The sequence below is a fragment of the Sapajus apella genome, unplaced genomic scaffold, assembly GCF_009761245.1.
Source record: "Sapajus apella isolate SASKATOON/1434 unplaced genomic scaffold, GSC_monkey_1.0 scaffold20, whole genome shotgun sequence".
Lineage (NCBI taxonomy): Eukaryota > Metazoa > Chordata > Mammalia > Primates > Cebidae > Sapajus > Sapajus apella.
Genome location: NW_022436960.1, coordinates 3287138 through 3310400, shown reverse-complemented (window position 1 = coordinate 3310400; position 23263 = coordinate 3287138). Strand labels below are relative to the sequence as shown.

At 54.3% G+C, this 23263-nt stretch overlaps 1 protein-coding gene and 2 long non-coding RNA genes across 7 annotated transcripts in view; 1 reads left to right on the top strand and 2 right to left on the bottom strand.

Annotated features, from left to right (window-relative positions):
• The window catches only part of EVL (Enah/Vasp-like), a 182733-nt gene that overhangs the window by 155418 nt on the left and 4052 nt on the right, over positions 1 to 23263 (top strand). For 4 of the 5 annotated variants that reach the window (XM_032287422.1, XM_032287420.1, XM_032287421.1 and 1 more), the window contains exons 4-11: positions 6739 to 6802; positions 10419 to 10483; positions 12064 to 12293; positions 13104 to 13225; positions 16193 to 16253; positions 18552 to 18615; positions 20379 to 20445; positions 20539 to 20601. In XM_032287422.1, coding sequence (XP_032143313.1) covers positions 6739 to 6802; positions 10419 to 10483; positions 12064 to 12293; positions 13104 to 13225; positions 16193 to 16253; positions 18552 to 18615; positions 20379 to 20445; positions 20539 to 20601 — 736 coding nt within the window. The remainder of the gene's footprint in view (positions 1 to 6738; positions 6803 to 10418; positions 10484 to 12063; positions 12294 to 13103; positions 13226 to 16192; positions 16254 to 18551; positions 18616 to 20378; positions 20446 to 20538; positions 20602 to 23263) is intronic. The other variant, XM_032287423.1, reaches the window with a different exon arrangement.
• LOC116557772 lies at positions 1556 to 22825 on the bottom strand. The gene is made up of 3 exons (XR_004271692.1): positions 21741 to 22825; positions 8931 to 8940; positions 1556 to 1568 (listed from the first exon to the last, which is right to left on the bottom strand). It is a non-coding gene; the product is annotated as an uncharacterized LOC116557772 (long non-coding RNA).
• Positions 13866 to 17250, bottom strand: LOC116557773. The gene is made up of 2 exons (XR_004271693.1): positions 15953 to 17250; positions 13866 to 14535 (listed from the first exon to the last, which is right to left on the bottom strand). It is a non-coding gene; the product is annotated as an uncharacterized LOC116557773 (long non-coding RNA).

The window sequence follows — 23263 nt, the reverse complement described above, 5'->3', positions numbered from 1 at the left end:
AGAAGACAAGATGGGGGCCAAGGGAGGCCTGGAGGGGGGCGTGCCAGGGCCGCCAGACCAGCACAGAGAGACAGCCTTTGTGGTCCTGACTACTGGGGGCAGTCCTGGCAAGAGAGATTTCACTCTTTGGAGAGAAGACTTTGCCAGTGAGAACCACCCCCACCACCTCCAGCTAGAGCCTCACACTCAAAATCAGACCTGGTGGCTCCCAAGGCTCACTACAGCCCTGAGAACCTCTCCATCTCCTGGGATACCACATGGATGGGCACTGAGGCAGCAAGGCCGTTGGGTGCTGAGAGGCTGCAGTGTGCCACATTCCTGTCCAAGAAGGGGCTCTGCCAGGGGGCTCCAAGCCATAGCTTCTCGCACGCATGCCAGGGCTGGGCTCCTCCTCTCCTTGCTCTGGTCCTTCTCTCCCTGCCTCTCTCCCTGGCTTGACCCTTCTTCCTCCATTTGTCCTATCCCCCTGCAGTCTTGGTGACTCTGTGGAGGGCTTTAAAGTCCTTTGTTTTTGGGTTGAAGCCTGGTTTAATTGTGGACTGTTCAGAGGCCACAAAGATGCTACTTCAGTTCCCCAACTCTCCAGCTTTCTTATGGGTAAAGTGGAGATCACAGCAGGATTCCTAGGATGAGTGAGGCTGAACGAGGTGGCGTCTGAGTCTCTGATACATGATCTAGTACATAGTGTGACAGACACTCAATAAATTTGCATTCTCTCCTTACCCCAACTCATTGGATTTTCTAAGTCCCACTGCCATTGGTGGCCTGTGGTATCTCACTCACTGATAGATCATGAGGCCCAGTGCTCGGCTCAGCTGCTGTTTCCAGCTCTGGGAGCTTGTGAGCCATTAGACTTCTGCTGTTTTCTCTAAGATTGTGTCACCTGCTCTAGTCTCACCCAGTGGCTGGAGATGCTCAGGCAGTATGCCCCAGGCCAGTCATCCATGTACTTAACAGACATGTACTGCATTAACTGTAGGTCAAAAACTGTGGTAAGTACTGGGAATACAGAGGTGAGCAAAACCGTTATGTCCCTGGAATTAAAGTCAAGTTGTTTTGTTGGCCATGTGCTTCCTCCTGCCTTTCCTGGTATGTGCAGGCATGCCTCATGGGTCCTGGTGACCTCAGGAGTTCACATTCGGAGTCCCATGAGCAGGTGCTCTCTTAAACCTGGGCCACGCCTGACCTGGATCAGTCCTGTGACCCGCCTGCGTCTCAGCACCTTGGCCAGGCTGTGAGGAAGTGGGAGGGGAGGAGTGTCACCTGCATCAGGCTCATTCTCCTTGAGGCCCACAATGTGGGCCTCAGATTTTTCCTCTCTTATGTGCTATCCTTACCCCTTTCCTCTTCACCAGGACGGCTTTCTTGAAGGTGGCAGTACCTTGCTTTGGAATCCTTTGTCAAAGCCTTATATCAGAGACAGATGCTATCAAAGCCTTTTGAAAAGTACAATACAAGGACCAGGTAAAAGCTCATCTCCTCCTTGGAGCAGCCTGTGAAGGACACATGGCAATCCTTCACATCCCTGCTTGCAAAATGGCAGCAAAGAGGAGTGACCTGCCAAATTCCTCCAGTGCATCCCAGGTAGAGATGCCACCAGACGGGAACCTGCTTCTTCCCAGTGCTCACTCTCCCCAGTGAGAAGGGATTCAGACCTCCTGGCCCCACTCCCCATCAGTCACACAGACTCTGCCCGGAGTCTGTCCAGCTCCTGTCCCCTATCACTGGCCCCCTCACCCCACCTCACCACCCCTCCCTTTCAGGAAGGCTCATGGCCGAGTGTGGCCCAGCCTTCCCTTCCTCTCTTGTGTGTCTCCCTACTTCATGGCTTCTAGGAGTAAAAGGGCTCCTCTGTGTCACCACGGTGTTTGAGAGGAGTGGGTGTTTGATGGAACTTAGACTCAAAGCTGTAAAGTGGGCCTCCAAGACAGCCGGAAGTCAGCTCCTTCCCAATAATCATCATGGTCCAGTGGGCCTTAGAGCAGACCAGCCTGGACTCGAGCCTCAGCCTGGTCTCGGCCTCTGTCCTCCTGCAGCTCTTTATGTTCAGAGAAGAGGTCAATCAGGGAACCTATGGCCTGGCCCACTACGAGGGGTGAATCCTGCCACCAAAGGCTGGACTCCCATGACACCAGGAGCGCCCAGCCACCCTGCTCTTGTTTGATGTTGGACCTGAAATTTCCTTTTCTCTTTATTTGTAGTGTGACGGGCTCTTTTTTTTTTCCTTTTTTATTTTTTTGATTTCTTCTCATGCTTGTTTCCTGTCTAATGCTCTTTATTTTGACTTGGCAAAATTTGTCGGAGAGGGTGAGAGTTTTCTTTGTTGGAGTCTCAGGGGAATGGGCCAGGCCCCTGCCTTGGCAAGATCAGCACCCAGACTCAACAAGCTTGGGACACTGGGGCCAGTGTCACAAACCCTGTGGCTTTGGGCAAGTCCCCTCACCCCTCAGAGCCACCACCGCTCATCCTGTGTGCTTCAGGGGCCGTGGTGGGACCAGCTGGGCAATGAGTGCACGCAGCCCATGGAGAGGAAGGCTCTCTGCCGAGGGGACTGCACCAGCAAGGCTGCAGGGGCAGAGGGCCACTTAAGCCAGCACACAGGCAGGTTCCTGTCTGACTCAGCAGAAAGATCAACAGTGTGCTTTCAACAGTAATGCAAACAAGTATTTCCAGCACTTTATGGCTTACCATATGCTTTTTCCTCCTGGAGTTTATTCCTCATAGCAGTTTGGTAAGGTACCACTATTAGCATTAGTATATTAGGACTCTAGCATTAGTGTATTAGGACCACTTTATAGATGAGGGCACAGATAGCTTGCCTAGGGATGCATGGCTGGGTAGGCGTGGGGCAGAACCCAGGCCAGGTCCTCTTATATGCTCACTGCCTGCCCAGGTTAGTACCTCATGGGAACGAGACAATTAAGGTGTGATCTGCAGACCATCATTGCCATACATTTACTGTACAAAGGAGGGCACCTCATGGCCACAGAAAGTGACTCCACGCTCTGCCACTGTGTGCAGAGCCACAGGGTCCTCTAGCAGAAAGACGTCAGAAACTCACAGCCTTGTGACAATGGCTGGATCAGCAGCCCCGTGGCTTTAGTTTGTCCCCAAGGCCTCTGGTCCACAGAGGGTACCTGGTGTTGGCAGGGCTTCGTTCCACTGCTGCCTCCTTTCTGGACAAGCATGAACTTGGGGGACCACTGTATCTCTCTGTGGCTCACCTCCTAGGTTTTTATTTTCACTCGAGTCATTTCAGCATGACTCCTTCACCTGAACTTTTCCCCTTGGGTGGGTGAGATTGAACCTCCTCTCCCCTTCCCAACTCAAGTATCTGGTGTGAGCCAGGCTGTGAGCATGGAGTGCTGAGTGAGATGTGCTCTCTGCCCGTGAGAAGCCCAGGGTCTAATACAGAAGAGAAGGCAGCTCCCGAGTCACTGGAATATGGGTGAGAAAGATGTGAGTTTTTAAGAGAGGCACACAGGCACTGGTTGGTGAGGAGTATGAGGACCTGGGGAGGGCTTCATGGAAGAGGTGACCTCTGAGCCGGGCCTGAAAGCCTTGGTAGGTGGAGACGGCAGGAAAAGGTGACCCAGGTGGTTTGAGTAGTGCACAAAACACAGAGAGATGGGAAGCGTGGTGGGGCCAGGCCCAGTGTGCAGTTGCAGGAGGTCAGCTATGGAGGGCTGTCCAGGAGGTCCAGCCACAATGTGGGCTGGGGCCTGGCCTGAAAGCCTTGAATCTTATTTGATGGAGCCTGGGTCCAACCCTGTGCAGGTCATGTCTGTGTTTTTCAGACATCACTTGGGCTGCACTGCCAGAATACGAGAGAGTATAGGTGAGGGTCCAGGATAGAGATGCTGAGGCTGCCAGGTGGCAGCAGAGAAGCAGGGCATTCTGTGGGGCAACCGACACAGCACCAATAAGACTCAGTTACCTAATGAGCCGTGGGAGGTAGAGAGGGAAGAGCCGGAACCACCCCCATCCCTGTCGTCCTGGATCCTATGGGATCCAAGCTCAGCTCAGGCGGTTCCAAGGGGCTCACCTGTGGCACGGGACAGGTGCCACATCCTCCGCCTCAGCTTCTGCCTGCATCACACAGGGACGTCATCTGTAGTGCCTCACCACTAGACGCGAGGGAGTCTGATTACCAGCAGCCAGGAGCCTTCCTTAATTACTCCTGCTAAAGAAGCACCTGCCAAGGGGCTGCTGCTTGGAGCTTCCCAAGGGCCACCAGCAGTCTGCAGCAATGACCTTCCTCCCTATTCCTCCCTGAGACTGCCACGGGGAAGCTGTGCCCGGGGTGGAGGAAACCAGACGTAAGGAGGCGGTGGGAACCTCAGGTCTGTCACAGTTACTCTGGGTGACAGTGGACAGACCCCTGCTCCTTGCTGGGTCTTAGCTCCCACCCCTAAAACAAAGGGACTTGACTTTTTTAATGTTCAGGGCCCTCATAGCTCAAAACAATTGAACATTTTCTTAATTTAAGAATGGCAAGCCTTATGTAATCAGTGCAATCAAGTGTTATCCTTTCCTGCTCTGACATGTCTAAAACTCCAGCCAGTTTTTAATTAGGTCTTAAGTCAGGGGCCAGAGCCCCCTGGAAGGGCCAGGGCTCCTACTGGACTTCCCCACCCTCTCAAGGAACAGGTTAAGAGAGTGCTGGGAGGACATCAGCCCAGCAGGCAGAATGGGGAATCCAAAGCACACAACCACACAGACGTCTGTGGGCAGCTGGCTGCCATCTGGGGTGCTGACATGGGTGGAAAACAGTTGCAGTGAGCTAGGCAAGGCCAAGCCACAGACACAGAAGGATCCTGCGGCAGCTGGTGGAGCCCAAGCATGGAAAGGCCTCCATCCTAGGGCAGGGCCTTAGCCCCCAGAAGGACGAAATCCAGATCCAGGAGTGAACTCGGCGACTGAGACCAGGTCTTAGAACAAGGCAGATGTCCAGTCATCCAAGCCAGAGCCCAAGGCCTGTACCGAACTCATAACAGAGCAGCTCAGGCGCAAGTCCCGGACGTGGAGCCGAAATGCCAGGAATCCCTCCCGCCTCAGCCAGAATGACTGGCAGTCAGGGTATGAGGGGTGGGGGCGGGGAACACATGTCCACAGCACCTTGCACACCATCCAAGGGCGGCTTGCAGCTCTTCTGGCAGTAAATGAGTCTGCCACCTTGATCCTTCATTCTTCAAGCTGGTCTCAATCTGACACCACCATCTGAGTTGAAGAAACAAAGTGGCATTTGCAGGTGGTTTGCATCTGCCACTTGCTGTATGTAAGACCTTGGGCAAGTCATTTAGCTTTTCTGGACCTGGCTTCCCAGCTGTTACAGGTCCTTAGGGGAGCCTTCTTACAGGTTTGTGAGAATTTGAGTTAAATTGAAAATTAAATTCAATTAAGAAAAGTGCCTGGACATTGCTCTGGTAATGTTCACATATTCATTCATTCTGTTTCTTGAGAACAAGGAGGGAAGAACAACTAGGACCTTGGTCTTCTATGAAGTAGGAGGGAATATAGGTGTCCCCACATCATCAATGTGGTTGTAGCTCGAATGTTCCTGTCACCTCATCCTGGGGCAGAAACAGTGCCACTGCCCCATCTAGTCATTGCAACTCTCTGAAGTTCCCTAGTGACACCTGAGCTGGCAGAGAAGGAACAGTCAGCTCTTTCTCAGGTGAGGGCACTGAAGCTTAACTGTGGCACAGCGCAGGAAGCCCTGACACAGGCCCCAGCTCCAGCCTCCCCTGAACAGGAAGTCTGCACAGCAGACCTCAGCTGTGCCGGGGTCCCTCCTTCAGGGTCCAGGGCAGAGTGTGGCCAGAAAATTCCGCACCAGTCCAGAACAAGGGGAGCAATGGCAGGGCCTGGCTCCTTCCCACCCTTTGCAGACAGCAGGGGTCACCCCAGGGCTAGAAGCATGGGCCTCAGCTCAGACACACCCGGGTTTTAACCATGACATCCACCAGTGGTCAGTGTCAGTCCTTTGCTCAGAAAGTGGAATAAAGTAGATTTCTTAGGTTTGCCAATTCCCAGTTCCCTGGTGATTTTAGTTAGAACATCCTGGTGGGAGGTAAAGAGGCTGGAGTCACTGTTAAAGCATTGAGGGATGGTGGCCAGCGTGATGGTTGAAACAGCGAGAAGGTAGTTTGAGAGGGAAGGCAAGAAGGGCCTATAACTGAAAGGGATAATTTTTTTTTTTTTTTGAGGCGGAGTCTCACTCTGTCACCCAGGCTAGAGTACAGTGGCACGATCCCAGTTCACTGCAACCTCTGCCTCCTGGGTTCAAGCGATTTCTCAGCCTCCCAAGTAGATGGGACTACAGGCGTGTACCACCACGCCCAGCTAATTTTTGTATTTTTAGTAGAGACAGGGTTTCCATGTTGGCCAGGATGGTCTCGAGCTCTTGACCTCATGATCCACCCGACTCAGCCTCCCAGAGTGCTGGGATTACAGGTGTGACCCACCATGCCTAGGCTGAAAGGGACGATTTTTAACCATGTGAAATTTTGGGTCTTACTGGTTTAGAATGAAGAGCCATGAGAAAAAGAGAGAAGGGGTGGTTGAGAGAATGAGATGGGGTAGATAGTGCATAGGTGTGAGTGAGGCCAGCATTTAAAAGATTCTTAAGGATGTCTCTTCTGCAGCCAGGAGGAGGGGCAGAGATAGCACTCCAGGGGGGTTTGTCGGGGCCTTCCTTCTTCTAACCACTCCGTTTCTATGTTTCTCTGCCCACAGGCCCCTCCAGCCAGCGTCAGGTGCAGAATGGCCCCTCTCCTGATGAGATGGACATTCAGAGAAGGTAACCCAGCACCCCCAGGGGCCAGCGTGGCCATCTCCCAGTAGGGCTAGGTGGCCAGGGGTGCCTTCAGTGGATGAGGATGCACGAACACCCAGGGCCAGGACTCCCAGAGGCACACATTGGGGGAGGATGCAGGGTGCAGCCCAGACCAGAAAGAAAGAGAGGGCTGATGCACAGCCGCTGGTCCCAGGCAACAAAACCAGGAATGACTGTGGGAATCTGGCATTCTACAGAGAGCGCCACTAACCTCCAATGGGATGGCTCTCAGGGTGACTCAGTAGGGCCCGAGTGCTGCTCCCTTGTTGCCTCACTTCCCCATCCCCAGGGTAGGAGGAGACAGTCCAGACATGAGGGATTCAGCCTGGGGGGCAGTCCCTCCCATGGGTTGGGGCTAGGGGGCATAGGAATGAACCCTCCCACCCCAGGGAGCTTCTAAAGTGTTAGCACAGGGGGAAGAGGAAGGGCCAAGGCTGTTGTCCTGAAATTACAGAAGAGGTCATGGTGCGTCCCCATGAACAGCCTCCCAAGGTCACAGTGCCCTGAAATGGCAGAGCCAGGACTTGAAGCCAGGTCTGCCCTGTCAGTGATGGGTGCTCTGCCTCTTCTGTGTGAGGGAGGTTGAGCCTGGCCTGGGCCGTCCTCACTCAGCTCTGTCAGATAGAGAGTAAAGCCGCGGTTCTCTGTGGCTACACTCAAGTCCAGCCCTGGACTAGGAGTCAGGAAAGCCGGCTTCTGCCCCAACCTACACCTCTCACCAAATGCGTGGGACTTCCCCCAGCACCTCTCTTCTAGCCTTTTCCTAAGACTGACAAATGAATGCCTTGCAACCTTGGGCAAGTTCCTGCTCCAGGCCTCAGTTTCCCAAAGTGAAGATGGTATTGGCCTTGCTCTGCCTGTCTCACCCGCTCACCCTCAGGGCTTTTCGTACTGTTGCCCACATGAGTCAGCTGAAGCCCAAAGAATGGAAGTGACTTGCCAGAGTGACCAGTCAAGCAGAACCCAGGCTGGCAGGCAAGTCTCACTCTAGCTGCAGCTCCCTGCAGGACCCAAGGCTGGCCCCACTCACAAAAGGGCGTGAAGTAGTGAGCCCCACCAGATGCCAGGTGTAAGCGTACAGGAGTGGATGGCTGCTAAATGGGTCCTTCGGTTCTCCCGAAACTGCTTCAGCACCCGCAGTGCTGAATTCTGTACCCCAGGGCCCAAACCAAGCTGTGTGGGATCACTGGCCGTCTGGGAATGGGAACACCGCCTGGCAGTCAGGGTGTGAACTGCAGGGGGGACACACCCCTGCCCCAAGGCAGGAATGTAATCAGATTCCGGGGAGTGGGGAAAGCTCAGCTCCCCTGAGAGGAAGTTCTTCCCGGCTCTTGGTCTCTCTCTCACCCAAGAAGCGGAGGGAGGACCCCACCGGGTGCACTGCACCAGCAAGTAAATATCGGGCCCCAAAAGTTTTGGAGAAAGTGATTTATTTAGGCAGAGAAAGAGAAAAAGAGAGAAGATGATGAGAGAGAGAAGCTTTCACAAGATCGTGGAAGGGGATCCAGACATGGAGTCTGCCTGGATGTTGGGGACAGGGACTTTTAACCTGGGAGGAATTCCTGCCCCCTTCAGGTTTTCTGGGCCTATGAAAGGAGTTCCTTTAAACTTCTGCTGGAGTGATTGATTTTTGATTCTTTCTTGAGCACATGAAACTTAAAGACTTTTAAGACCCCAGATTGGGAGGGGGTATGGTGCTGGGAAGTTCTTGCCTTTGAAACTATGCCCCCTTGTGGACCCGGGAAGAGAATACATTCCCTCAGGAACACACACACGCACACGCACACGCACCCCTACCCCAAGGTGGAACCACACACACACACACACTCCCCTGACCCAAGGTGGAACCACACACACACACACAGACACCTGCACCCAAGACAAACAGACACACACACACACACACACACACCCCTGACCCAAGGCGGAACCACGCACACACACACACACCTGCCACACACACACCTGCCCCAAGGTGGGACCCCCATGCATACACACACCTGCCCCAAGGCGGGACCCCACACAACACACACACACACACACACACAGACACCTGCCCCCAAGACAAAACCACACACACACACACACACACACACACACCTCTGCCCCAGGGTGAGACCACACACACACACACACACACCTGCCCAAAGGCAGGACTACACACACACACAGATACACACATACCTGCTCCAAGATGAGACCACACACACACACACACACACACACACACCTTCCCCAAGGCAGGAACACACACACACACACACACTCTCACACACACACCCTGCCCCAGGACAGGACCATACACATACACGGGGTGAGTGGAGGGGCAAGGACTCTCATTTTTCCGACGCCATTTTACTAGAGGCGGGCAGGGGCAAGACTTACTCCATGAGGCAGAGACTCCAAGCATCCAAACAGTATCATAAGTTCAGACCTGATTTTTGAACATCTTTCACACACCCTCATTTTACCATGATTTTCTAGGTGTGTGGCTCCTGCTGGGGAGGTTGGCGTTTCAGCAGTTTGAGCGGCGACACTAATACAGATGCTGCCGGGAGCTTTTCAGACCTTAATGCTAAAAGGGGCTTGTCCATAATTTTTTAGTCACCAGGCATATACCCTGCAAGAACCCCATGAAATAGACGTTTCCAGTACTCCCTCCCACCAAGCCCAGAGCTGCCCTCAGAACATTCCTTAACCCTGTGTTTCAGTGGCAAGCATTCAGTTTGCATCATACCAGCTGAACTCTTGCTGCTGTCCGTGGTCTAGATGATTTCTTAAGATGCCTCCCACTCCAGAACTCGGTTCCTGGAGTCTGTAGATGTGTCTGGGGCTCAGTGTCCTCATTCAGCTTGCCTTTAAGAGCACCCTGAGGCCACCCTGTTATAAGGAACTGGAATGTGAGTTCTCGCTGTGGTGCACGTAGCAGTGTCCCCGGCATGCCAAATGACAGTGTGGTTCTCTCTAGACGGAGGCGGGTCTGTGGCTGGTCTGTAGTAAGGAAAATGTCGGTCTTCCTAAATAAATAAATAAATAAATAAATAAATAAAATTTGGGTGAGGTCTTCCTAAAAAAAAAAAAAAGGAAAATGTCGAGTGGTAGCCTTTGTGTCCATTTTTACTGACAACCAAAACATACCTGAGAATTGTCCCAGGAAGCTTGGCCAGGGACAAGTTTGGCACCCTGACCCACACCCCCAGTCAGCCCTGGGACCCGCAGTACCTGCCATGGTCCCCAAAGGCCAAGTGTCTGCCACTAAGGACAGGCATTCCTGAGGCTGGGTCTCTTGAAGCCACAGGCCCCCAAAAGCCAGGTGAGCCCACCCAACCAGGGAAGAGCTTGGTAACTCTAGGGAGTGAAATCACATTGGCCTTCCATGAGGAGCGCTGTGTTCATTTTTGGGGGCTGGAACCAGTCACATCCCCCTCCTCTGTTAGGAGGAGGCAGCCCAGGCACACAGTGGCACTTGTGGAGCACTGGCGTAACCTGACTGAAGCCAGGGCTGATGGGCACAGTGTAGGCACTGAGCATGTTGTTCTCTGGTGTGAAGTCACACTGCCCTACTGTGGTTGCTTTTCAGACAAGTGATGGAGCAGCACCAGCAGCAGCGTCAGGAATCTCTAGAAAGAAGAACCTCGGCCACAGGTGAGAGCCCTCCTCCTCCAGGGCCAACTCCCATGCTGGTGCCAGCGGCAGCACCTCCACACAGATAAGGCCAGGGGCACATGGGGCGCTCTGTGAGTAGCCAAGGGGAGCTTACATTTCCAAGTGTGACCACCACTTCAGATGTTGGAGGGGAGCAAGAGAGCAGAGGCTTGGGGGTCCGCTCAGCCGGGTCTGGCACCTGCCAACCAACCTTCTCTGGAGTGGATAATAAGCGAGCGCTTCCCGTGTCTCAGGCACTGTGCTAAGGGCTGGGGACACAGCCACAACGACAGCTGCGGTTCCTGCCCCGTCAGGGAGACAACAAACCACCCTTAGGTTATGTGAGGTGCAGGTGCCGAAGGCCCAGCCTGGATCAGGAAGACTTCCCATGGGAGGCCCTGCCATGCGTCCAGCTTGGACATTCCATGGAGCTTAGCACATTGAAGGAGAAGGACAAGGGTTTTCCAGAAATTGTGTTCACAGATAGGCAAAGGGCTTGATAATTTACCAAGTGCTTTCATGTCCTTTGTCTTGTTTAATTTTCTCAAACACTTTATGAAGTGAGCAGATGATTATTACACTGTTTACTGATGAGAAACCCGAGCTCCTGCTGGTTACAGGAGCACTCTGCCCATGAGATACTGACTGACGCTGTCACCCCACCGAGCTGTCACAGGCCTCCTGCCCCCAGCCACTCTTCATTTCTCATGCAGGTCTGACGCTGTTATCATGTCCCTTCCCCATCACTCTTGGAATGGCCCGTGCCCACCCTCTCTCCCTCTAGTGCCTCAAGCATTTCCCATCCTTCTCCTTCCTCATACTCGCTTCCCCCCTGCACCTAACTGAACCCCTGCTCTCTAGTCATGTGCCACCAGTCACTTCTGTAAGGAAGTCTTCCATGAACCTCTGGCCAGGCTGCAGCCCTTCTGCGTATGCCAACATGGCGCCGTGTGCCTGCCCTTGGTAGCACGTGTCAGCTTGCCACAGTCTGCCATCTGCATGCACCTGTGTGATGCTTTGCCTGTTCCTCACAGGCTGTGAGCACCATGAGCAGAGAGCTTGAGGCTGGTTCTCCTCAGCACCGCACTTAGCATTGTATCCTGACCCACACCCCCAGTCGGCCCTGGGACCCGCAGTACCTGCCATGGTCCCCAAAGGCCAAGTGTCTGTCACAGTTGGACCTTGGTGACCAGCTTCTGCCTAGGGGGTGCTAGGTGCTTAGAAGTAGTAGAGAAGAGAAAAAGCACAAACTGTGTAGCCAGAGAGCTTCCTCTCCCCCTGGAAAAACGTGATTGCAGCAAGAGGAAATTGCCTGGGCTCAAGAAATGTAAAGCAAATGCAGGACACTGTGAATTCAGCCAGGCCCCGGAGTGCCAAGGACACCAGAATAGGGAATAATTGTGCCAGGGCCAAGTTCATCCCGCTGGGGCTTCCTGGATGAAGCAGGCCCGGAGCTGTTCCTCATCCATCTGAGGAGCAGCCTGCCCTCTGTCCTTCCTCCGGGGAACCTGAGCTGAGAGCAGCAGACTTAGCCCCCAGCTGGGTGCTGGAGCTGGCTGAGCCTCACTGTTGCCTTTCAGGGCCCATCCTCCCACCGGGGCATCCCTCATCTGCAGCCAGTGCCCCCATCTCATGTAGTGGGCCTCCACCGCCACCCCCACCCCCTGTCCCACCTCCACCCACGGGGGCTACCCCACCACCCCCACCCCCGCTGCCAGCCGGAGGAGCCCAGGGGGCCAGCCATGACGAGAGCTCCATGTCAGGACTGGCTGCTGCCATAGCTGGGGCCAAGCTGAGAAGAGTCCAACGGGTAAGAGTTCCTGTGCACGGGGAGGAATGGGACGGGGGGACCCTGACGCCATCTGCAGAGCACTTGTGTTCCTTCCCCCATCTTCGAGACACTGAGCAAACTGCTTCCCAACCCAAAGCTAGCTTGGCCACTTGTTCTCACACAAGAACACTCATGGGACAGCACTTTGAAATTATAAGGTGCTTTAGTTAGCCATTGAGCCTCACGTTGACCTTCATACATGGGGCAAGAATATGTCCCCTTTGTAGATGAGGAAATTGAAGCATGAAGAGCTCGAGTAATTTGCTCAAGTCACACCATTTATAAGTTTTAGATTTTGGACTCAAGCCTGGGTCTCCTGAATCTAAGTCCATTGCCCTTTCCACTGTAGGAAGCTGTATTGTGGAAACAGGTCCACCCGGCTGTTAACTTCCCTAACCCCGGCTCATATGTTCTGGAACTGTGCTTGTAAGAATAGCTCTGATACAGACCTTTGGCTTACATTTTGTTTCCTTCCCACAGAATAGTCTCTTCTCCCCTCCTTCCCCCCATGTGTGGTGTCTGGTCTTGGCAAAGACACCGACCATCAGCCTGCAGGCCTGGGGAGTGTCTGCGACCTGCATGACCTGGGCTGGTCCTTGTCCTTCTCTCGATTTTGGTGTTCTCCCCATGGTGTTGGGGAATCATGGACTAGATGGCCCCTGAGGTGCCTTGCAGCACTGCCGTTGTAGGATTCACACGCACACGGTTTCCTGCATCCCCTCACGTAGGTGCTGCCTCCTGTTCTGCCATCAGCAGCAGAGTCTAAAATGTGGCCTCCTCTTCCCTCAGCCAGAAGATGCATCTGGAGGCTCTAGTCCCAGTGGGACCTCAAAGTCCGATGCCAACCGGGCAAGCAGCGGGGGTGGCGGAGGAGGCCTCATGGAGGAAATGAACAAACTGCTGGCCAAGAGGTGGGTCTCTGCACCTCCCGAGACTTGGTGTGCCTAGCAGGCAGCTCCTGGCCCCAGCACCGTATGGAGAATCCTTGTTTGACCCCAGAATCCTTCATTCCCTGGGTTTAGCCAAGCAGGGGGAACTGTTACTTACGTTTTCCCTTCCCAAGGGTTTAGTCTGAAGCAGCAAGCCCATGGGAGTCCTCTACACTCCAAAACCTTCATTTTAACTCAGCAAGTATTTTCTGAAGCGTCTACCATGTACCAGCCCTGTCCTGAGCAGAGATAAATTTGGAGATAATTTCAGAGATAAATGTGAGTGGAAAAACGTCCCTGCTCCTAAGATCCTAACAGAAATAAGATGTGGCCACAGTGCTTGGGTTTGCAGAGGACACTCTAGTGAATGTATGGCGAAGGTGTCCCGTCCTCCAGGGTTCATTATGGAGGGCTCGGGAAAAGGAGTTATGAAGGGCAGGAGCCCAGAAGGCATTGCTCTGAGCAACGGAGCGAGCACAGTTCCATCCGCATCCTGGCCTCTAGGGCCTAGGACCTCATCGTGTTTGTCTGCTTGCTGCAGCAGGTGTCACTGCAGCCTGCCATTGTTGCTCTCTGCTGTTCTTCAGCTGAAACCCAGGCAGGTAGGGAGATCATCCAGGTCTTTCTCAAAAGAGATGCAAAGCTTGGATTTTATTTTTAAATATGACTTGGCATCAGGAATGTGCTCACTTTGGACTACCAATGTCATGGCTCACTGAGGCACCAGAGGGCACAGGAGCAGGCCTCACCAGCCAGAATACGGAAAGCTGCGCCAGGGGCCCTGCTCCCTTGGTAACCCCGCCCCCACCCCCCCGCCGCTTTGTTGCCCTCTCCTGGCCCTCCCGGCTGCCTTCCAATTGGCTGACACAAGTGAGAACTCTGTGTATGCCCAGAGTTTTCACACTGCAGCCCTAGTTCCTCTCATAACCTTCCCATGGCTCCATGAGGATGAAGCAAGATGACAGAGGCCCACAGGTGCAGGCAGCTGGTGTGGTGCTTCATGGCAGGGGCACAGCCTGGATTTCCTGCCAAGGGCTTCTTTGTATGCATCACAGACGGCAGGCAAGGGAGGCTCCACATGTGTCAGAGAGCAGCAAGGTGGATCTGCAGCATGGGCTTCTCCCAAGCCTCCACTGGGCCTGGGCGTATGTAAATCGCCAAGACAGGAGGCAGGCTTCTGAGCAATTTCCTGTGATAGTAAGTCCAGGTGTGCAGGGCTGACAGTGGTCACACAGAGGCACATGGCTGCATGGATGAGAGAGCCGGGAGGGCTCGCCGAAGGATGAGGACTCCTGTGCAGCAAGAGGGACAGTGGGCAGAGTTAAGGTACCTAGGAAGGCTGGTGAGCTGGGTGTGGAGGAAATGGACCAGGAGTCAGGCTGGGAGAGGGAGCCTCATGGTGCAGGGCATCGGGTTCCATCTCAGAGGCGAGGATAGGCTGCAGAGAGTAGAAGTCATTTTGGAAAAGAAAATATCAGTGCTTTCCCTAAGTCCTAGACCAGGCTGAGGGAAAGCACCTTTCTGAGAACAGGAAAAGGCTGATATTGCCCAGAGCCAGTGAGATGCCAGATGCTGGTGGGAGGGTCCAGGCCCTCCCAAGAACATGCTTTGCATAGCTCAGCAGAGATCAATCAGATTGCCCTTTGAAATCCACTTTAGTGATGGCTACTGGGTGAAGCCGATGATGAGAGTGCCCTTGCCCTTGCAAAGTTTCTTTTAATGCAGGCTCTTGTCTCGTGCTCTGAGGTCATGCAGTTGAGTGTCTCTCGCAGCAGGGGAGGACAGGAGGGAAATGATATGGACGGAGAGCTCGTGTTCAGCAGCACTTTCTCCCACCTATACTCCACTCGAGTGGGTGGCTTGGTCAGCTTTCTGTTTCTAGGAGATGGGGTGCTGGCTGCTGGGGAGTAGATGGTGATGGTGAGTAGGCCAGTTACAAGACTCTGAGAGTCCAGGAAGAGATGATGGGGGCTTGCAGGAAGGTGTTGAAAGTGAAGACAGAATAAAGGTTCAGAGGTAGAACTGACCAGGCTGACTGTTAAAAGAAGCTGGTGGCAGGGATGATTCCCTGGTTACTGGGCTGAGGAACAAGGGGGGCAGACCTGTGCTGAGATGAGAGCTAAAGAAGGGGCCCCTGCTGCAGCTGAGGAGGCTGCCAGGTGGGCCCATCACAGACAGGTGACAGCCTGGCCACGGCCCCTCACCACACCTCAGACCAGCTCCATGCTTGACGGGCAGCTCATCTCAAGTTTAAGAGCCACAGAAACCTATCTCTGGGGAACACTGAGGGTCTGCCTGTGTAGACGTGGGAGGTCAGCAGATACCACTGAGGCCAAAAAAATACGGGTGAGGTTTTAGAATATATGAAACAGGGATTCATAGCAGGGGATGTGTGTGAACCAACTCAAGGACATCACATGAGCTATTTCAAGGCTCCTCTTAGCATTTCCAGGCCCTGAGTGGCATCCTAGATTCTAGATTGGAGAGGGCGTGGCTGGGTTAACTGAATCCAAGACAGGAGGGCCTTAGGGTGACATAGAAAGTGTCCAGTGTCCTGACCTGTGGGACAGACTGCAGCCCGGAGAGGCGCCTGTCTGTCCCGTGTGGCCAGGCCTTCAGTGTCCTGGGAACAGAGCACAACTGCCTCCTCCACCCCGTGGATGGTACAGCCGCTGCCAGTACAGCCAAACAGACACAGGGTCGTCTCACCCTCTCCGCCTAGGCCAGTTTCATATCCCAGGCCATGAGCACACAGAGGGCCTGGACACTCACCCGGGCCTGGCTCCTCACCAGACTGGGCCTGGACAAGCCTCCTCCTTCACGCCATCATTTTCCAGCACAGGTTTACCTGAAGACTGGGGTGAGTCTGGCAGGGAGGAGGCAGAAGAGTTCTGGGACAGTGGGAGAACCTGAGAGGCTGATCTGTATCTTCCCCTTGTCTATGCCTAGGAGAAAAGCAGCCTCCCAGTCAGACAAGCCAGCTGAGAAGAAGGAAGATGAAAGCCAAATGGTGAGGAAGCAGCCCTCAGCCCTCAGGCTTCCCACTGAGATCAGTGCATCAGCAGGGAGGCTCCCCGGTCACAGTCGAGGCCTTTGGGACGTGCATGGGATGGGTGGGATGGTCGCTTCATCAGGTGATTCACAGAAGGGTCTCTGCATCACTTGCCCCTGCGCCACCCTGGCCCCAGCAGCAGGCCTGCCCTCACTGAACACCCCCGACCAGACGCTGCTCACCCTTGGAGCTGCAGCCCAGCAGGGGAGAAGCCTGGGGCCCTGGCATCACACCGCCGGGCTACCTTGCCAGCCCAGGAACCCCGGGGAGCACAGACCAGCCAGGGCCTCATCAGGGGACTGGGACTCCAAGATTACACTGCAGTAGGGCCTATCTGCTAGAAGCTCAGAGAGGTGTTTATTTTCAGATTATTTCTGTTTCTAAAGACCCCTCTTCCAGCAGGAGCTTCAGGTGAGCTGTGGTAAAGAAGCCCTGGACTCCTGGCTCTTGTCCTTAGCAAGCCACCAGAGCCAGCCTAGCTGCCAGAGCTCCCAGCAGCTGCTTCCACTTAGGGCAGCGAATTCTCTTTTTCTCTCTGTTAAGCTTTTCCTATAAAAAGATTCCTACTGACAAGGCTAACTTTAGCCTTAGCTACAAATGGCATAAAGTACAGAATGATAGAGGAAATGCAACTGCCAGGGACCGGAGCAGGCTTCCTGCCCTTTCTTCCCATCAGTCAGGGCCATGCTGGCGTGACCTCAGGGCTCTATCCTTCCTGGCTCATCCGTGCCTCTCAGCCCCGTCCTGCACTCCTGCACTCAGGCCCTGGGCGCATATGGGTCCCTTTGCCTGACCCACCAGCACCCACTCAGCCTGCATTTCTCTACATAAGCCTTACTCCTTAAAAAACAGCCTCCCTCCGCCTCCCCCCCAAAAAAAAAAGTTAAAAAAGGCTGGGCACAGTGACTCACGCCTGTAATCCCAGCACTTTGGGAGGCTGAGGCGGATGGATTACCTGAGGTCAGGAGTTCAAGACCAGTCTGACCAACATGGTGAAACCCTGTCTCAAAAAAAAAAAAGAAGTAAAAAAAGCCTCCCAGCCTGGCACAGTGATTCACACCTGTACTCCCAGAACTTTGGGAGGCCAAGGCAGGCGGATCACGAGGTCGGGAGATCGAGACCATCTTGGCCAACATGGTGAAACCCCATCTCTACTAAAAATACAAATATTAGCTGGGTGTGGTGGTGTTTGCCTGTAGTCCCAGCTACTCGGGAGGCTGAGGCAGGAGAATCACTTGAACCTGGGAGGCGGAGGCTGCAGTAAGCCAAGATTGCGCCACTGCACTCCAGCCTGGTGACAGAGCAAGACTCTGTCCAAAAAAAAAAAAAGAGAAAATAAATCTGATATTTTACTGACTCTAATGTCACCCTGTATAGCTTTCATCTGGGCCCCCACACGTGTGTGTTGATTGACATAATCTGTTCTCCAAATATCTTTAAAATGAGGAGGCCTGAGGACCTTAGCCCAACACCTACAGCCTGGTACCTGCTTTTGCCCTCGACCAGAGCCTCCCAGGACTTATGCACCCCACAGATAACGCAGGGCATTCCTGATAGGTGCTACGCCTCTTCTTGTGTGGGGACGTAGTGAGCAGAGGAGACAAAGCAAAGACCTCTGCCCACGGTGACAAGGGCAGAGGCTGTTTGCTTGGGATCAGAGTTACACGTCAGGTTGGGTGGCTGCCCATCAGCAGCTCAAATGCTGTGCATTCTGCTTCATCAAATAAGAGGATTACCCTTACTACTTCACAAGTGGCATGTTCTTGATGCTGAAAATCATCCTGACGCACATGCCATGCACAGCGAGTGTTGGGTGTTCCCACTGTTGGATGAACACATCCACTATTCGAGCGTTGCCACAGACCTGTTACAGGGGCAGCTATGTGTGTGCCGCATGGGGGAGTAGGTCCCTCCTCGGGGTGCTTGCAAGAAGTCAGCAAGATGACACACAGGAGGCATCTGGCCCATGGGGCTCGGGGCTTGGAGTATTGAGGGCCAGAAAGGAGTTCCGCACTCCTCTGCAAAGATCCTGGAGCTCCCTGCAGGCTTCCCCTTCCCCAGCTTTGTCCACAGGCTGGATTCACTCCCCACTGAGATTTTGGGTTTTCAGTTTTAAATATTTAATGTTTTGCTAATTATAAAAGTATGTGTTCACTGGGAACATGTGGAAAACTGAGGTTTTATAGAGTGCCCAGTGGTGTCCTGCCCTGGCCCCAAGCAGCCTTCCTAAACAGACTCCCTTCTTCTCCATTTTAGGAAGATCCTAGTACCTCCCCCTCTCCAGGGACCCGAGCAGCCAGCCAGCCACCTAACTCCTCAGGTGAGAGGGCGCCCCCCCCCGACTTCATGTATGAAGCAAACAGGGCAAGGGGGCATGTGAGGCATGAGGTCTCAGAGTTGGGGGAGCACCCTTCAAAGAGGACTCTCTGATCCAGGCTCTTCAGTATGCCTGAGCAGAGGGCCAGGCCACAGGGAAGCCCAGTTCTTATGAGTCCCCCAGAGCGTCCCCCAGGAGCCCATGTGGGAGCATAGGAAGTGCTAGAGCAGAGTCACCGTGATGGGTCCCCAGGGTGGCCTGCGCGGCACCTTGCTTCCCACCAGGACCCTGAGTCCCGCATGAGGGAAGGCACTTGCCTGACGGCACATAGCCAGGGTGGGGGTTTGTGTCTAGGGCTCCTGAGTGCAGGCAGGGGCCAGTGGTCTTAAGAGGCTCAGTGTCAGGACTCGTGTCTCCAGTGAAACACCAGCTGGTGACCAGCGTTACAGAGATGGCAGTGGATCTTGCTCCACCGAAACGCAGCCCCTTCCCTGGCTCAGGTTTCTCCCTGTCTGAGCTGTGGCAGGTGGGAAGGAGGAAGGAGAGAATGATGAGGTGACAAGGGCAGAATTTCTCTACATAAGCCTTAAGAGGAAGTGGGAGGAAGACCCCAGGGTTGGTTGTTCATTCGACAGACATTGGGGCAACACCTGCTCTGTGCCAGGCCTGTGCTCATGAGCATGGCGGGGAGAGGCAGGAGCGTCAGGCTGCCCAAGCTGGGCAGGGGAGGCGCTTGCCAGCTGTTCATGTGTCTCTCTGGGGCATGCTCAGGTTGAGTGTCACCTCCCTCTGAGACTGTACGCCATGTCCTCTCCTCCTAGGACTTTGCCTGGCATGTCGATTTGCCAGGATACATAGGTTCTTGGCTGATGAACATGAACAATGTCCCTGCCCCGTTTGCTTCTTACAGCAGTCCAGTGAGTGGGCTATGTGTTTCCATCTGTGCGACAAGTGGTTTGCTCAAGGCCACACACCTGGGACGTGTCCGTGGCCCCAGGTCTAGTGCCTGCAGGCCCAGCACCTGTCCCAGAAGGTGGCTTTGAGGAAAACTACCTCAGTCCCACAGTTTGTCTGCAGGGTACCACAGCTCAGCTCGAGGCCAGGCAGCTTCCCCACTACCCCTAGAGATTTTGTGTTCTGCCTCTGTTCATCCTGCAAAGTCAGCAAATTCAACTTAATGCAACAAATCTTTTGGAGTAGAATGAAATATAATCCAATACCACTTACCTTGAAAAAGAAAACACAAGCCAGCTGAATGGGACAGAGCCAGGCACAGCATGGGGGCCAGCTAAGGAGCCCGTCAACAGCAGGTGCTGGGCCTCGGGGCCTGGCCACTGCACAGCTCATGGGAGCAAGGCTGCGTTGGGAGTGTCCTGGGAGGTCCTGCCTGCTTGCCCTGCGGCTCTGTTCGATGGGTCGTTTACCAGGCAGGCCCACGTTCCAAAGAGACCTGACCACAGTGAAAGGACTCAGAACGAGGTCACAGGTCAGGGTCAACCAGGTCAAGGGAACAGGAGCTTGAGTCCTGGAGTAGGGGAGACACAGAGTGACAGTGGTGCCATCTAAAGCCCTCAAGGGGCTGGTCTAGGCCATGGGGGACTGAGAACAAGAAGCCAGGTTTTGGCTCGGCTCAAATCAGACCTTCCTGCCATGGGGCTCTGCACCCTTGGCATTGGGGAGAGCTTCCTTTTGGGCATTGAGGGGATTGGGGTGGCTACTGAGTCCTCTCTGCTCTGAGGTTCTTCATCCATGAACTGAATTGACAGAGTCTGGCCGGAAACCCTGGGAGCGGAGCAACTCGGTGGAGAAGCCTGTATCCTCGATTCTGTCCAGGTGAGCGGCCCGGAAAACCTGAGCAGTGAGGCTGGGGGTGGCAGAGGCGGGTGCTGGCGCCGATTCACATGTCTGTTTCATTCCATGCCGTAGAACCCCGTCTGTGGCAAAGAGCCCCGAAGCTAAGAGCCCCCTTCAGTTGCAGCCTCACTCTAGGTACCAAACAACCCTCCTGCTCACGTGTTCTCCAGGGTTGGGGCTCCTCTGTCCCCTGTCCTGTGACTAACACCTTGCACCCTGTCTCATGTCTTGGCGTTTAACAGCTTGCTCTGGGAAGGTGATCTGTTCTTTCAGACCCAGGACCTCGGGGTCCTGTCAGTCAGCTCCTCCTCCTCCCTCTGAGGGAGAGACCGAGGCCTGGGGAGGGCAGTGACCTGTCTGCAGATCCAGTGCAGGGGGCTGACTTGGAGTCCCAGCTCTGGACTCACTACTTGTGACAGTGAGCACGTTAGGGGACCTCTCCAAGCCTGTTTCCCCACACACACACAAAACAGGGTCTGTGAATCCCTGCTGCACAGCACAGTAGTGGGGACAGCCGTACAAACAACAGCTGGACGTGGCCGCACTCAACAGCTCAGCTAGTCCTAGGACTGGCCCTGAGCCCCACACCCTCTCGTCTAGCCCAGAGTCCTTCCTCTGCGTCCAGCACAGAGCCAGTTTCCCCCAGACATGATGACTACATTTCCCAAACCAAAAGCTGGCGTGACAACACGATAGAATATTTGGAACTGAGGTTGCCCAAAAAGGCGCAGGCAGCCACGTCGTATCTGGAGGCCCACGTGGCCTGAATATGAATCCCTCTAGAACCTGCATCAACAAATGTCTCCATTGCCACCAGAAATTGAAGGGAAACCACCCTTGTCACAGAGCAGGAGGCATTGAAACTGGCCTTGCAGAGCAAAACAGGTGATGAGCCGAGCAAGCCTTGGCCTGTCCCTTGGCAGGAATGGCCAAGAACAGGGCAGGGGGACAGAGATGAGGAAGGCTTAGCGGTCAGCTGGGGTTTGTCAAAGGCTTGTGGCCAGCCAGGCCATGTGCTGGGGACAGTCCCTGCCTGCAAAGGTCACATGTGAACAAGGCCCCTGTGGTCCTGCGGGGTGCTTCAGCAAGGGCGGGGGCCACACGGTGGAAGGGACAGGGTGCTTTGTGGAGTGGGGCAGGGCAGGCCTCTGTTGGGAGCTGGCATTTCATTGACCTGGACGAGGAGGAGCCTGCTGTGCGGAGATCATGGGGACAGCCTTCCAAGCTGAAGGAAGGGTAAGTGCCAGGGCCCTGAGCCTGCAGCCACCTCGCACCGCACCTCGGAGCAGACAGCAGGCCATGGGGCATGGGAATGGGAAGGGTGAGGAAGAGGGCGTGAGGGAGCGCGGAGTTAGAAGTTTGCATTGGATTCATGTGCAGGGCTCCAGTCAGGGAGCTTGAGGCACAGAATGCCATGATGGGGGCTGGGAAGGGGAAGGCAACCAGAGTGGGCGAAGCGAGGGCCCTGGAGCAGACACAGCAGCTGGGGAGCCTGCCGTGCTCCTGGTCATGATCTGCTGATGGAGTGAAGGCGGGCTGCAGTGTTCTGAGGGGCCAAGGGTCGCTCACTGGGCAGGAGCATTGTCAAGGCCATTCATGCTTGGAATAGGGTCTGTCTTCAGCTCTGAGACAAATCTGTTTTCTAATTTCTAGATGGCTCCAAAGGGAGCATACACCACCACCACCACCCCTCTAGTGCGTCCCATTGCTTAGGAAGCCTGCTGTGTGTATCACTGGGTGGCTGTTAGGGGTGCAGATGGAGAGGGCCCAGGCCTGGCGAGGTGGAGCAGTCAGCCCAGTTTTCCCAGCAGTTTTATCTGGAACCCACAGGAGAGGCCTGAAGGACCCAGGGGCCTCTGGCTGGATGTGTTTGCCTATCAGGACCCAGAATTACTGACAGACCTGTTTAGGGCTAGGCTTGCCCTCTTTCTTGAGCTCATGCGGAGGGGTGTGAGAACACTTTATTCTTCATCCTTATTCTCCCTATCTGTGGGCAACACTGGTCCTCAGTGTCACCAGATGGTCCTCATTTGTGCCCATGACCCCTCAGCAGTCAAGGCTGGCCCTGCCAGAAAAATGTGTATGTGCCCATGGTCATAGCCACAGGCTGAGGCCACATATACTTCACGCCTCCATCCTCTCCATGTGGGAGGGAACTTGGGTCCTAGCAGTGTGTCCTTCAGCACCAAATTATGTTTAAAAGACCAGGTAGATGGGCATTTTGCCAAGATCTTCCAGGGAAAATGCACGTATGAGATTTTTTTTTTTAAACTTTTTTTTTTTTTTTTTTTGAGACAGAGTCTTGCTCTTGCCCAGGCTGGAGTGCAATGGCATGATGTCGGCTCACTGCATCCTATTCCTCCCGAGTTCAAGCCATTCTCCTGCCTCAGCCTCCCAAGTAGCTGGGACTACAGGCGTGTGCCACCATGCCCAGCTAATTTTTTGTATTTTTAGTAGAGATGAAGTTTCACCATGTTGGTCAGGATAGTCTCGATCTCCTGAGAGACATTACCATTCAAATCAGGACAGCGTGGCACTCATGCCTGTCATGCCAGCACTTCGGGAGGCCGAGATGGGAGGATCACTTGAGCCCAGGACTTCGAGACCAGCCTGGGCAACACAGTGAGATACCATCTCTACAAAAAGTTTAAAAAAAAAAATAGAGACTGGGCTCGGTGGCTCATGCCTGTAATCCCAGCACTTTGGGAGGCCAAGGCGGGCAGATCACGAGGTCAGGAGATCGAGACCATCCTGGCCAACATGGTGAAACCCTGTCTCTACTAAAACTACAAAATTA